Below are 14,733 nucleotides of genomic sequence, written 5' to 3' on the forward strand. Positions count from 1 at the left end.
GAACAATTCCAGCTAGTGGATTCTTTCTTCTATAAGTTTATATTTAAAGCTGAAGATAAAAAAATAAGTAACCAGCACACAGAGGAACAGGGATTCCCACAACATTTTAATGGTCTGGTACTCTGTATGTGGATTGAGGTCCCTGCACCCACCTATACTTATACTATACTAACCTAACAAATCTGTGTCAGTTTTCTGCTCAGTTTCATAGGTGTGTTTGGTCCCATTTTTGGTGGCTTTTTTCAAAGCACTAAAAGTTTACATTTCCCCATAAATATGCGTTCTTGTATGCATTTTTCCTGCAAAACACAAATCTTAGTACCCATTTATTGGACCAAAACTTCATCAAAAAAATTGGAGAAGCAGATAGGTCCCAGTCATCTGGGATTTATACATCCAGGTCTGGCAAACTGGTCTGTTTTACTTTAAAATGCAGACAAAATTAATTTGTCCTACAGTATTGTATGTATGTATGTATGTATGTATGTATGTATGTATGACAGTTCTTTTTTTTATTATTCCCTTTTAGATCCAGCTTTCCAAAATAGGCCCCCCTTTTATCATCAAGAGCCAGCCTGCTTCCAAACCAGAACCAAGGGCTTCTACAAGTACATCAGCCAGCAGTGGGAGGAACACGGGGGCTCGAACCCTTGCAGACATCAAAGCAAGAGCCCAACAAGCTAGAGCTCAGAGGGAGGCAGCTGCTGCAGCTGCCGTTGCAGCAGCAGCAAGCATTGTCTCTGGAGGTTTAGGGAGCCCCTGTGAAGGGGGGAAGACCAGGACATTGGCCCACATCAAGGAACAGACCAAGGCCAAACTGTTTGCAAAGCACCAAGCGAGAGCCCACTTGCTTCAGAACAACAAAGAAGCCAAGTCTCAGCATGTCTCTAAGGAAGGTCCATCGGCCCTGGAGATCTCTGCTTCTTCTGAAACAAAGATTGAAGGTTCTACTGGTGTAATTATAGTTAATCCCAACTGCAGGTCTCCTAGCAACAAGTCTGTTCACCTTCGTGAAGCTACTGCTGTACTGCAGCAGTCGCTTAACGCCCCTACTTTACCAGAAACTAGTACTGACATCTCTGTTCACAATTCTGATGAAAATATATCTGTTTCTCATTTGTGTGAGAAAATGCTTTCATCTACCTCTACAGAAAGTAACAGTGTGTCAGTGCTATATAATAAAAATTCAGTTCCCATGTCTGTGTGTAGCACTACTATGTCGGGAGCAATTAAGGAACTTACCTTTGCAGGCTCTCTGGATAAGTCCTCTGTTTCCATGTCTGTTGAAAGCACGGATGCAAAACCTTGCAATGTCAACATGCTGAAATCCATCCAGGGAGCTGACACTCCATGCATTGCCATCATGCCAAAATGTATTGAGAACCCCACTGCACCAACCACAGCAGACAGCACCATCTTGTCCAATTCCATAGATGAGAAACGGTTGCCAAGCAACAGTGCAAACAGTGCCATTTCTAGCCAGTACACCAGTGTGCCAGCTTCCTCCATTGCAAGTAATTTGCCAAATCACCTGGTTGGCAGCTCTGTTCTGATTCCTCCTGTAGGATCTACAAATAGATACTCTGATAAGATAGCCATAACTGGATGTGGTGATCCTACTTCTTTGTCAAATAGTAGTTCCGTTAGGGCAGCTTTACATTGCAGCGAGACACTTCCAGTAGTGGATTCTGTTGGCAGGACTTCCATTTCAGTGTTTGCCAGTAATATGATGACAGTAAGTTCTTACGAGAACTCCAACAAAATGAGTGCTGATGCTATGGAGAGAAAGTCTGGAGTGAGAAGCCGATTAGATCTATCTGGTAAATCTTCAGTGGGTTATGCACAGGCACCCATGAATAGATCTATACCTTGCAAAGTCATTGTTGACCACACAACAACAACAATGAACTCAAACTTGTCACTGGGTATTTCTGTTGAAAACTCAGAAAACAGCACAGATATGCAGAGCAGGCCTCTTAGGACAGAAACTGCCTCACAAAATATAGCATGTCCTCAAGTGTCTGTAATAAGCAGGCCAGAGCTGCTTAGTAATGAAAATCTGGAGCACAGCACTGGCTTTAACACTGTTACAGGAAAGCAAGAGGGCAAACGTTTGCAAGCACCATGTACCAGTCTTCGAGAAGTGCCTCTCATGCCTCAAGATAAACGACTTGAAGCCGTTCCTCCCAGCCAAGGTTTTTCAGAACAGTTACGTGGTCCATTGGCTTTCAAAAGTGAATCAGACAATGTCTGTGCCAACCCATATAACCCTACTAGGAGAATCTGTTGGAATGATGATGAGGCAATGAGCACTGACCAGTCTCTGGTCAGTCATCATAATCCAAATAAGCATAAAGAATATACCGAGCAAAACTGTTTAAAAAATGTCAAAATGGAGCCTTTGGGTTTTGCACATCTAAATGAGATGCATTCAAGGAATATTGTGACAAGCATCACCATGCCTGTTAAGTCGGAAGTGAATGAATCTGACAAATGTTTTCGGATGGACACAGAAGATTTTGCAAGGCCCGAAATGCCTCTCCAGGGTGCAGAAATAGCCACAAGTGCACAGCCAACACAAAACTCCAAGACATCTGTTACAGATTCCATGGAAAACTCTTTGTCCTTGACAACAGAAACACTAAAAAGAGTGACAAGTGCTGGAAGCTCTAGCTGCCGTTTGTCTTCAGTGGAAGCCAACAATCCGCTGGTGACACAGTTATTGCAAGGCAACCTGCCACTGGAGAAAGTGTTGCCACAGCCCAGGTTAGGAGCCAAGCTAGAAATTAACAGGCTTCCCTTGCCTTTGCAAGCTACCTCAGTATGCAAATCAGTGACATCTGAGAGGAATGCAATTGAAAACACTTCCAGTTCTCCAAATACAGATGGCAGAGGATTTACAGCAGCCACCATAGCCCCACTGCAAATCAGGAAGCGTGAGAACCACCCCAAAAAGAGGATGGCTAGAACAGCGGGGGAGGTTAAGTGTGAGCCTGGGAAGCCATCAATGGATGCAGTGGGTCCCTGTATCATCAATTCCAGCATGGGCCAACTTGGGCACGGCCAGCTGTTTAAACAAGAGTGGTCCGGCAAGCATGCCATTCAAAGCAGAATTGCACATAGCCCAGAGATCAAGCAGCAGAAGAGGCCTCTGCCCTCGTGCAGTTTCCAGCAGAACTTATTTAACATTGACAAAAATGGCAGCTTCCATGCAGAAGCAGGTACCTCACACAGGCAGCATTTCTACCAAATGCCAATGGCTGCAAGAGGCCCTGTTCCTACCACCGCTTTGATGCAGGCGACACTGAAGGCCCCATCTGGCTGCAGCGCCTTTGCATTCAGCAGGCACCTAGAGCAGAAGGTTTTGGGAGAGGTCAGCATGTCTGCAGCACCTCACCAACTGAGGCTGGCGAGTGTTTTTTCCCCTAACGTTCAAATTAAGGAAGGTGATGACATTTCTAGTGCCTCACAGACTCTGCAGAGTAAAACATTAGTGCATCCTCCTCCCCCTCTGCCCCCACCTCCTCCCCCTCCACCACCCCCTCCTCTTCCCAGTGCAGAAGCTCCATCTGATCACAAACAACCGGCAGTTACCATGGAAACCACTAAAAGACTTAGTTGGCCTCAGCCGGCAAGCATCTGTAGCAATATAAAATCTGAACCCGTTTCTTTTGAGGAAGGTTTAAGCAGCAGCTGTGAGCTGGGCATGAAACAAGCATCTTATGATCAGAGCGAAGTAAAAGAACAGTTGAAAGCCTTTGCGTTGAAAAATGCCGACTTCCCTTCCTATTTACTTTCTGAGCCACAGAAGCCTTTTGCCCAATTAACTGCTCAGAAAATACAGACTCAGCAGCAGCAGCAGCAGCAGCTCTGCGGAAATTACCCTACGATACACTTTGGTAGCACAAGCTTCAAAAGGGCAGCATCTGCAATTGAAAAATCTATCGGAATTTTAGGAAGTAGTTCAAATACAGCCCCAAGCCTATCTATTCAGAACACTCAGATTTCGGTTCAGAAATTTGCTGACAGCAGTAGTGCAGATGAGCTGGAACTGAAATGCTCTTGCAGGCTGAAAGCCATGATAGTGTGCAAAGGCTGTGGAGCCTTCTGCCATGATGACTGCATAGGTCCTTCAAAATTGTGTGTAGCCTGTTTAGTGGTTCGGTAGGATCCAAAGTAGAGGTGCAGTATCCCTGGTTAGCAGTGGGGAAGGCAAAGGCAAGAAAAGGAGGAACTGGAATATTTTAGGCCATTTTGTATCTGGATACAAAATGTTTCTGGGGAAGCTTTGTTGAGAAATGAGTTATACCTGCTTGCATGGCTCATCCTAGTGAGAATGACCCCTTGGAGTAGCGTGCACAAAAAAAGTTAAAACATACCACACTTTCGTTAAAGTACTTTGATAAAGTAAAGCAAAAAAATAATAATATGCATTTTCATTTCTATTTATGTGCACAAAGTGCTGAACATTATTTTTTCCCATGTATAAATGTAACATATTATTCCAGTAAAAGAATTACGAGATCCATAATTCTCCAAATTTCTGTGCATGGAACAGTGCAAGAATACAGGAGAATACTAAGCGACGAAGAAGAGACAACGAGCAGGAGGAATAATATTCTGCTATCACTAGCAGGCCATTATAGCTACTGCAACTTAGCAGTTTTTGTAACAATTACATTCCTGAAGCCACAGTTGCCAACCATGGTTGACTTAATACGCAGCAAATAAAGGGGGGCGGGAATGAGACACTTTGGTAATTTTGGTCCCTTTAGGCTGCTGTACTGAAGGAAATTTTTAATTAAGTCAGGTGTTGAGGGTTACCTGTAACAAATTGGAGTTTGCATGATTTTAGAAGTTTGGAAGTGGAGGGTGGGGTGGGCAGGGCAGAGAGAGAATAACTACAATGATTATAATATATTAATCCATTTTTCTTCCCCAAACCTCATCTATCAATTTATCCTGAAGGGAGATACTCAACTTATATGCATATATGGACCATATTATGTAAGCATCAAGCATGTTCTGAGCAATATCATTTCAATAGCCTAAAACGAAATCTTCTTCGATTCTCTGTGTAGATCCAAAAAAATGCAGAAATAATAATGTGTGATTTACAGTCCTTTTAAATATGTTTACAGCTTGATATATTTTTAAATATTTTACTAAATTTACTTGTAATCACTTTTTTGTGTGTTAGAGAGTTCACACCACAAATATTTTGTAGGATGGCTAGAGGAATGAACAAGATTTAAAGGGATACTGCATCTTTTAGCTCTCAGTATTGTATTTAGTAGTGGTTTATGTTGATAGCTATATTTGAGACATATTGGCCACCAAACTAGGGGAGAAGAGCTGAGGCAAATTGCTTACTTCTCTTTATGAATAAGGAAAATATTTTAAAGGGATACAAATGTGGAGTTTGGCAAGAGGAGATTACTGGTTATCTTGAAAATGGTTTTTCTTTCTTACCATGGAGAAATATGTCATTCGTACCCACACAGTATAAACTTACTTGACCTAATGCCTGGCTGTCCATGCAAGAAAATTGACAATTCCTTTCTACTTCTCATGACATATTTATAATGGCAAGGTGCTACACTAAATTCTGCCCAGAACAAATATTTTAAAATTTGAAATAAATTGTGCTACATTTGTTTTATTCCAAAGTATTAACTTAGTAAGGGAAATAAAACTAATATAAAATTAAGACATACTTTTCTGTTTTGCATGAGTGAAACTTTTCAGGCATATCTGCATGTTAGTGAGGTTCAGCTGTTTAGAAATTGTATTTATTTTCTTATCGGACCACATTTAACATGAACATCTGCCATTCCCATTTTTATTTTTATTTTTATTAAATAAACTGGAATAGGCAGGGCTTAACATTCCTTAAACCAGAGGTTATATGGTTTGACTAGATTCCTGTTTTGTTTTCCTAGCAAGACCAACAGATTGTCTTGACAGTCATCAATATGAAAGGAATAGATAATCATAATTGCCTTACCAGAACTGGCAAAGTAACAGAATAGTGTAGATCAAAAGCACTCATTTGTGAGAGATAAATAATATGCAGATTTTCAGCACTTTCAGGTACCCTTGAAGAGATTTTGCCTCCAAAATGCCTATTTTAAAAGCATGTTTTTGTAATGTTCAAAATAGATGGCTAAATGGGGCCTTTGTTAAACATGCATGTGCTTGCATATTTAGTTAAAATTTAGAAGATTTTAACATTAGAATTGTGATATCCTAGTTAAATGCAGTGGATGAAATCCCAGTTCCAGTAAATTCCTAGGAGCAAAGGTGAAGTCTAGTTACTGTCTATCTTTTATCAAAATAACCATGGGCATCAGCTTTTAACTAGAATGTCTTCTACCTGTCCTAAGGATTGTCAACTCTAAAGAAAGAAACAAAATTTACTGTGAAAATATACCACAGGAAATCTGGACACCATTCAGTGAAAGTTAAGCACTTAAAGCTACAATCCTATGCATTCTAACATGAGAGTAAACCCAACGTGATTTATTGAGGATTACATCCAAGTAAACCTACACAGGTCTCTTAGACTTACATGGAATTTTGACTACATCTTTTGTTGATCTATGCTGTGGCTAGCCTAATATTGAAAGGAGTTGTATGTTAATTATAATGTTGAAATAAGGACCAGGATGGACAAGACTCCAGCAGATGTCTTCATTTAAAACCTAGATGCTCCTCAATTATACAGAGGTCTGCTTTGGGGGCAGGAAAAGTGGCACATGTGTAAGGAGCTCTAAACCCTCCCCTGGTTCTGCTTCTTACCTTCCCATGGCCTCTGCTTCCAGGCTTACTTAACCAGAAATGCCTAGCTAGGAGAAAGGTGCTTCAGTGCATGTGTGCTTGGGAGCTGGGCAGACAAAGGAAGTTTTCGCATTCCTCCCTACTGTGCCCCTTTGGCAGATAAAACACCTCTGCTTTCTACACAACTGCAGTAAATCTAGCTCTATACACACAGATTTGCTACTGTTGAATATAGTTTGGCACAAAAGATATGGCTAATGACAGAAAATTTACTCCTCTCTTTGGGTCTGCATGGATGCATGTGTGAGGGTAGGGTGGCTGTAGTTGGTTTACTTAGCATATGAGAAAGTGTTCTTTAAAAAAAAAAAAAAAGAGGCATGAGACAAAATGGTGCTAGACATTATTACATGTTTTTCAAAACTTCTCCCTAGTGGAGATTAAGCCACTATTCCCTGATGATCCACCTAGAACTCATTTGGCTTACTATTTAGAAACACCTGATGGTGGCAGTAGTGGTTTATAATATATATTTTATCTAGAAGAAAACAAATATTCTGTTAACTTTTTGTTATTCTGGCCTTCCTCCTCATTTTTGCCAAAATTTCAATAGCACTGGACTCTCCCGCTATCAGGCTGTTTGTGGCATGACGTTTGAAAGGTTTATGCATTGGATCTGAGATGGGACGAGACCCTCAAAAACTCACAACTCTCTGCATAAAGGCTCTGTTTGGGTATGCCTGCATGAGCACCTTTTGCCACATTTTATTTCAGATCGTCCCAGTATTAACCTTTGTTCATTTCTTTTATGTATGTCTTCCCCTCAGAATTATGGGCTCTTAAAACAAAATAAAAAGAATACATGCAGCAATTCACACACCTCATTCTAAAACAATGAACAAAAACAAATGAGGTGGGGGTGGGAATGGCAGGCTGTCCCTGAAATGCTGAGGTGGCATGAGACAAGGAATGGTATGTGAGAGTTGCCCAAGGTTAAGTAAATAAAAGAGTTCAGCTCATTTAATTAGATACTTAGAGCTGATCAGGATGTTGATGCAGCTAACTAGCTCCCCTCAAGTAACTGGCAGTGCTCACACTAGCCTCCTTCAGTATGCAATGTAACATCAGAGAAGAGACTCCTGGAAGACTGAACCTCCATCTTCATAATTAGAAGAGGGCGGAAATCAAGATGTATTTTCTCTCATTGCAGAGGAGGACTAGAGATCTTCCTTGAGTCCTCTCCCCCAGATGTAACACTGCTCAGCTGAGTTAGATGGTTTGCATGAGGTTAATCTGCTTCATTAACATCTCCATCAACTCTACAAGTCATTTAGCAATTCATACCAGTGCTGCACTGAATGTTAAGTTTGTTGTTTTTATGAAAAAGTTGCTGTTTTGAGGTGAGGGGAGAAAATATGTGGGGAAACCCTTATTGTCCAGTCTTCTGCATATATTTTAATTCCTGTTCAAAGCTATTGTTTCCCCATCTGCTGCTGCTGCTTTCATCCTTTTTTTTGTACTTGAAAGGACTTGGGTGATGCCAGCTAGTCAGAAATGTTACAGTGAATACTAGAATATCATGGTGCCATGTAGGCAATCAGATTTGGCTACTGGATGATGCCACTGGGGGCAAAGACATTGTCCTCCCATATCCAGGCCTCTAATCATTGCAGTTGAAAGAATCATAGGATTGTAGAGTTGGAATGAACCACACAAGTCACCTAGTCCAACCCCCTGAAATGCAGGATTTTTTTGCCTAAGGTGGGGCTCGAGTCCATGAGCCTGAGATTAAAAGTCTCATGCTCTACCGACTGAGCTATCCAATACTTTTACTCCTATCTAGCTCAAGTTATGCAAAGGGTGCATTTTGTGGGAGGAAATGATCACAAAATTTCCCATCCCATTCCAGGGTGGCACTAGTTTACAGGACAACACATATGAGCAACATGTCCACATCTTTAAATATCTGTGTAAGTGCACCTGCATACCCAATCCAGTTTGGGTTCTGAAGCACATGTCTATGGCCACTCAGGCACACATTTATGTCACTCATACTTTACAGTGGGTGAAAAGGCACTTGCCACATAAAATGTTGAGCTTTCACTTGAAGAACCCAGGAAGAGGAGCCCTACCCAAGAATAAACTGAGATTGCTGTTTTCCATGACTGCAAAAATGAGCTTAGTGCAAAAATATCATGTACTAACCATTATGGGGAATGAAGTTTATAAAGTTTTTTCGTAAATACCCACAAAGTTTTTTTCACCTTCATTTCAGCACTTTTTGAAGGAGAGAATCTTCCTCCTTGTGTTCCTCTCTGTACTCTCATGTATTTTACACATATCACAGAAATCTGTACGTAATGGTGGGGCATTTGCTGTGTGCATTTTGTGTTCCTACAAAGAGTTTTCTAAACTGAAATACCCTTGTCCTGTTATGGACATAATGTAAAGATTTGGTGAAGTAGGCAATCCCCAATTTTGCATTCCATTTACTTGATATGGTGTAGTGCATGAAATTAATCTGGGGGGAAGGTTGAGCCATAAAGCAAAGATGTATTTCATCTGTATTATAAATCTCCCTCCAAAAGTGGTATGTGTTGTCAGGGTGAGTTACTGAATTCTATTTCAGGACCATGGAATTTCTTGCTCAGTTTCTTCTAAACTGGTGCATATGGTGCTTTATAATGCAGTTTCTAAAGTGAAATTACCTTATGCTGCAGCCCTTATAAACACGCGCACAATTTCAGAGAAGTTGTTATAGTCTCTGGTTTTGCATAGTATGATGAAGGCCCAGGATCAACACTCAAAACAGCTAAAACAAATGGCACCTAATGGGATCATCTTAGCTCACGTATGTCAGGCCATGTTAGACACTGAATGACTCTGTGTGGCAGCTTCAGTTCTCTACAACACTGGGAGAAAGGCCAGCAACACTTTTTCCAGTGGATTATCATGGACCTGTGTAGCTAAATGTTTCTGAATCTAAGGGGGAAATCCTGTTGTCTTCAGTCATGCTTCGTCATTGTAAAACCAACAAAATAGTATTTTTTGTCTAATTTAAAGGAGCTGCTTCTTTTATAGCACATATTTCGCTTTGTACTATATTTGATAGTTAAAAGATAACTTAGCCTGTAGAATACTTTGTTGTATTTGTACTGTTCATGAATGTTACAAGAAAAGTGCTTTACTTTGTTGCCATAATTCTCTTGTACTGCTGTAAAATTTATTCTTTCCTGCTTTACAAAAACCTAAATCAATTGCCATTTTTGGTACCGGGTTTTGTATATGTTATTATTATTTTTTTAATTTTGTCAGTATTTGGAATGTTTACATCTCTTTGACACTAGCCATTCAATGCCTTTTTTAGGGTAGTATTTCTCCTGCCCATGATAACAGCAATGTGAAATCAACCCATATCTGTCTTGCATGAAGAACATACATTGTGTGTGTGATAGGAAATCCCTACCATGCATAGATATTTTTCATCTGCATAAAGAAAAATAAAACCTCCTTTCAGTCCTCTACCAAAGAAAAAGAAAACTATTCCTATAGGACAAGTTCTTCAAATTATCAGAAGGGGGAGCAGTTGATTTCAATGGCATTGCTATAGTTTACTTGTTATGCTTGCTTTATTACCTGACTAAATGTGACTGAGCGGGGGGGAAAGTTTTAACTTTTTCTTTTTGTTTTTAAGAGGCAGTGTTTGGTTTAGAATTCAGGGATCATGCTCTCTCATCAATGGTGCTGTTTGTCTTTCTTTTTTAAAAAGAAAACCATTTGTTGCATACAAAAGTAAGCAAATGAAAATATTTGTTTTGTCTACATGATTGCTCTTTACCCTCCCAGTCCCCTGAAAATAACAATTTGGGCTTCAATATTGAAATATTCTAAAGAAAATAAAAACAAAAATAAACATGGTTTGTTTGTTTGTTTCCCTTGCCTTTATATAGTGTGCTATATGAAAACAAGCTTGTATATGAGGAAGATAGAAACCATAAAAGGGGGAAAATATGCACATGGTAATCATCTGCATCTATGTTGTACAAACTGTTTTTCTCCTGTTCTCAAAATAGCCCCAAATTAACTTGTGCTGTAAAATGACGGCACACGAAATGGATCTACGTACTTATAATAAACTACAGAAATATACAAAATGAATTGAAATGTGAAGTCATCTCACATCCACACAGATTTAAGGTCAGCTAGATATATGCAGAGGAATATATTGGAGAACATCCAGTAAAATAACACCTGTGTTCTTTCTCTCTCTCTCTTACACACACACAGAGAGAGAGAGAGAGAGAGAGAGAGAGAGAGAGCTCTTCAATGTGTGACTTTGGCTGTTCAGCCAGTCATGCTGTGTGCCAGTAGAAATCCCATTCAAAATGTCACTAGGGATATCATCACACAATTGTGATGGAGATTGCAACAGTGGCCCCAGCCTGCTCTCGACACATCCCTTTCCCTCATGTTGTGCAACAGCTAGGCAACATCTCTACTGTACTTCAAAATCTGCTGCTGGTGGTGGCGGCGAAAACTCACCAGCCAGCACAGTAGTTCCTTTAATATTACCTATTAAAATAGAACTGGGGAGCAGAAGATGTTTTTGAGGAAGACATTGAAACTTGAAGGTTTCTCCCCAAAATTAATTCACATACCTTCACATATGTGCTACATACAATCATTAAAGCAAATGGTTTGCAGAAAGAGTCAAGCAACACTAAAACCAACTCCTAAAAGTTATTAATAAGACACAGCCAGTGTCAATTAAAGCATTGATTTAATTTCCAGAAGGCTATAGAAACAAACAATGAAGAACTTCTGAAAAGGCATTTCTAAGCCTTGGGGCTATCACGGAGAAGGCTCTTCTCTCAATCACTTTTAATTCTTCTAAACGAGCACATCTTAATATGCAGGGAAGCTCATATAAGAGGAGGAGTTGGATTTACTTACATGTCCCAGGCCACAATAAATATTACAGCCAGCACACTGAATTGTGCTTAGAAACTATAGTGGTACCTCTGGTTACGAACTTAATTCATTCCAGAGGTCCGTTCTTACATCTGAAACCGTAGGTACCACTTTAGCTAATGGGGCCTCCCGCTGCCGCCACGCACTTTCTGTTCTCATCCTGAGGTAAAGTTCTTAACCCAAGGTACTACTACTGGGTTAGCGGAATCTGTGATCCGAGGTGTTTGTAACCCGAGGTACCACTGTATTTGGCAGCCAGTGCACCTGTCACAATATAGGTTGGACATGCTGTCACCTTCCCCTCATGGCATCAGGAGAATTGCATCTGCTGAAGTATTCCAATTGTTTTGAAGATATTGGAAATACTTGATCCTGCTAGTTACAAATTTATAGATAATACCCTCCTCTCTCAAAATGGAACACATATTTCTTCTTTAGCTTACAGGTAGGATTGCCAAGGATTACCAGGCCCAAACCTCCATAGAAGTCAGGTGCCATTTTCCTCAGCTTTGCAATGTGATGATGGGAAAAGCCACACGTGAAATTCTCCCTTCTGTGCAATTATTAGATGCATGGAAGCTTTCAGAGGAATCCTAGAAAGCAACAATCACTCAGTGACTAGGAGAAGGGGCCACGTTTATTTGAATTGACCAACCAGCAAAGATCATCGGAGGAAGAGGAGCAAATTGTGGGCTACTCTGCTTAAGGCAGCCTCACTCAAATGAAGGAAACAAACTTGGAATGGTGGACTGCAGCAGTGGCTTTGAGATCTTCTTTAGTAGGAACTGGCTACCCCAAAGGCAAAACCCACTGCTACATGGGATAGGGCAACACTGACCTCTCAAATAGCAGCCTTAGGATTCATTATTTTTATTATTTTGCATATTTATAGATAATAGAAAAGCAAGCACATAAATTTGGGAGTGAGGAACTTATGGTCCTCCAGTTGTTGTTGGACACCCAAATTCCCTTTAGCCCTAGCCAATTATGCAACAGGGATAGAGGGAGCTGTAGTCCAATATCATCTGGCACAGATGAACACATAAAAACTAAGGTATCCAGAAAATCAGGGTAGAATCATATTCTCCTAAAATATCAACAAGCTCACAAAGCTGATAAGTCACATCCCAAGACATGATCAAGTTCCATTATTTTCCAGGACTTTTCATTTCTGCTCCAATAGCAAAATAACCTAAATACAATGAGAGGCTGAAAATCTTATCACTTCGGTCCTACTAAAAACACTGGGAGGGTTTAAGCATATGTTCAAGCAGCAATCATATGTAAGCCTCATTGAACATAATGGGACTCACTTCTGAGTAAACAAATATGGGGTTGAATAACTCTCCCATTTTAAAATCAATTCAACTTAAAAGTGCTTAACTGCTTGGCCTGTGTACATTGTTATCCATTGCTATAGCATGGTGGTCTCTGCTCCACTAACAAAAATGGATCAGCTTGTACGAAAATAATTTTGTTTGCCTACATGAAAGTTAATTAAAATTTGTCCATTTTATTATTATACTAACATTATTATTCAGCCAGTGTTCGTTTCTTTAAGACATTTATATACTGCTTAATCGTTCACATTTCTAAGCATTGTACAGCAAAACAGCAACAAAAATGACAGAATAAAAACTATTATAAAATGTAGCACTACCTTAAAATGTCTGCTGGAACGAGTCTTGGGCTTATCCATACACTTCCATGCTTTCAAGGCATGATCTGTGCTTTAAAGCTCTATATTTCCAAGTGCCTCCCCCTCTTTTCTCTCTCTCCAGAGCTTTCCCTGTGAAAATCTGCTCTTTAAAGCTGAATCTGAGCAAAGAGTAATCCACAGAAAACCTGAATTGATGTTTGTGCAGTTGAGTGCTAAAGAGCAGGTTTTCTTAGGGAGAACTCCAGAGCAAAAGAAAGAAGAAGAAGAAAAGCACCTTCAGACATGGAGCTTTAAAGCACAGACTTGTACCTGTAAAGAGTGGGGCAAAAGGAAAGTGTGGATACTCCTTTAGACATGCATCTGAAGTTCAGCAAGGAGGGCACCTGTTTACTCTCGAGAAGAAGTTGCACAGACCTGGGTCTACAACAGTGAATACCCAGCTCCCATTAGCTATGCATTGTGCATCTGATCCATGGGGGACCACCAACAGAGACTCCCGCAATTATCTCATTGATTGGGGAGGGATATAAGGGATCCGGCAGTCCTAAAAATATCCTGGACTCAAGTTGCTAAGGTAACTTATAGGCAGCCAATGCAAGCTTATGTGCTGAGGATAGTCTGTCCCCATCAGCTGTATAGCCACGGCATTTTGTACCAGACAGAGCATCCCAACCAGGAAGCGTTCTAAATTTACATTGGCAGGACTAAGGTAAAGTCAACAGTGTAATATATATTAATGAGGTAGAATAAAAGGAGAAATTGAATTAAATGGACATATAAGAATACGCAGGAATTATGGGAAAATTGAAAGAGGGAAGGGGAAGGAGGGAAGTGGTTGAATGTACAGTGGTAACTCAGGTTACAGGCGCTTCAGGTTACAGACGCTTCAGGTTACAGACTCCGCTAACCCAGGTTAAGAACTTTGCTTCAGGATGAGAACAGAAATTGTGCAGCAGTGGCGCGGTGGCAGCGGGAGGCCTGATTAGCTAAAGTGGGATCTCAGGTTAAGAACGGTTTCAGGTTAAGAACAGACCTCCAGAATTAATTAAGTTCTTAACCCAAGGTACCACTGTATTGCTATAATGAAAGATATGAATGTGGAAATATATATTTGAAAATTATAATACAAATTATTCAAAAAAAGAGGAAGTGTTCTAAATTTAAGTTTCTGTTTTTCCAGTGTTTACATTATGTTCAGCTATGCAGTTTAAGAATAGAGAATACTCCCCTACCCTTTTTTTAAATAGCAAGTGCAAGATTAATTGTTGTGGTTGTGTGGCAACAAGCTCAGGAAATGATTCCCTACTCCATCTACATGTTTGTAC

At 40.3% G+C, this 14,733-nt stretch overlaps 1 protein-coding gene across 5 annotated transcripts in view; it reads left to right on the forward strand.

Annotated features, from left to right (window-relative positions):
* The window catches only part of ASXL3 (ASXL transcriptional regulator 3), a 103,346-nt gene extending 92,637 nt beyond the window's left edge, over positions 1–10,709 (forward strand). For all 5 annotated transcript variants that reach the window (XM_079982599.1, XM_079982600.1, XM_079982601.1 and 2 more), the window contains one exon: positions 530–10,709. In XM_079982599.1, the coding sequence (XP_079838725.1) occupies positions 530–4,168 (3,639 nt within the window). In that variant the 3' untranslated portion in view covers positions 4,169–10,709. The remainder of the gene's footprint in view (positions 1–529) is intronic.
* The last annotated feature ends 4,024 nt before the right edge of the window (positions 10,710–14,733 follow it).

This window comes from Podarcis cretensis (assembly GCF_951804945.1).
Source record: "Podarcis cretensis genome assembly, chromosome: 7".
NCBI lineage: Eukaryota > Metazoa > Chordata > Lepidosauria > Squamata > Lacertidae > Podarcis > Podarcis cretensis.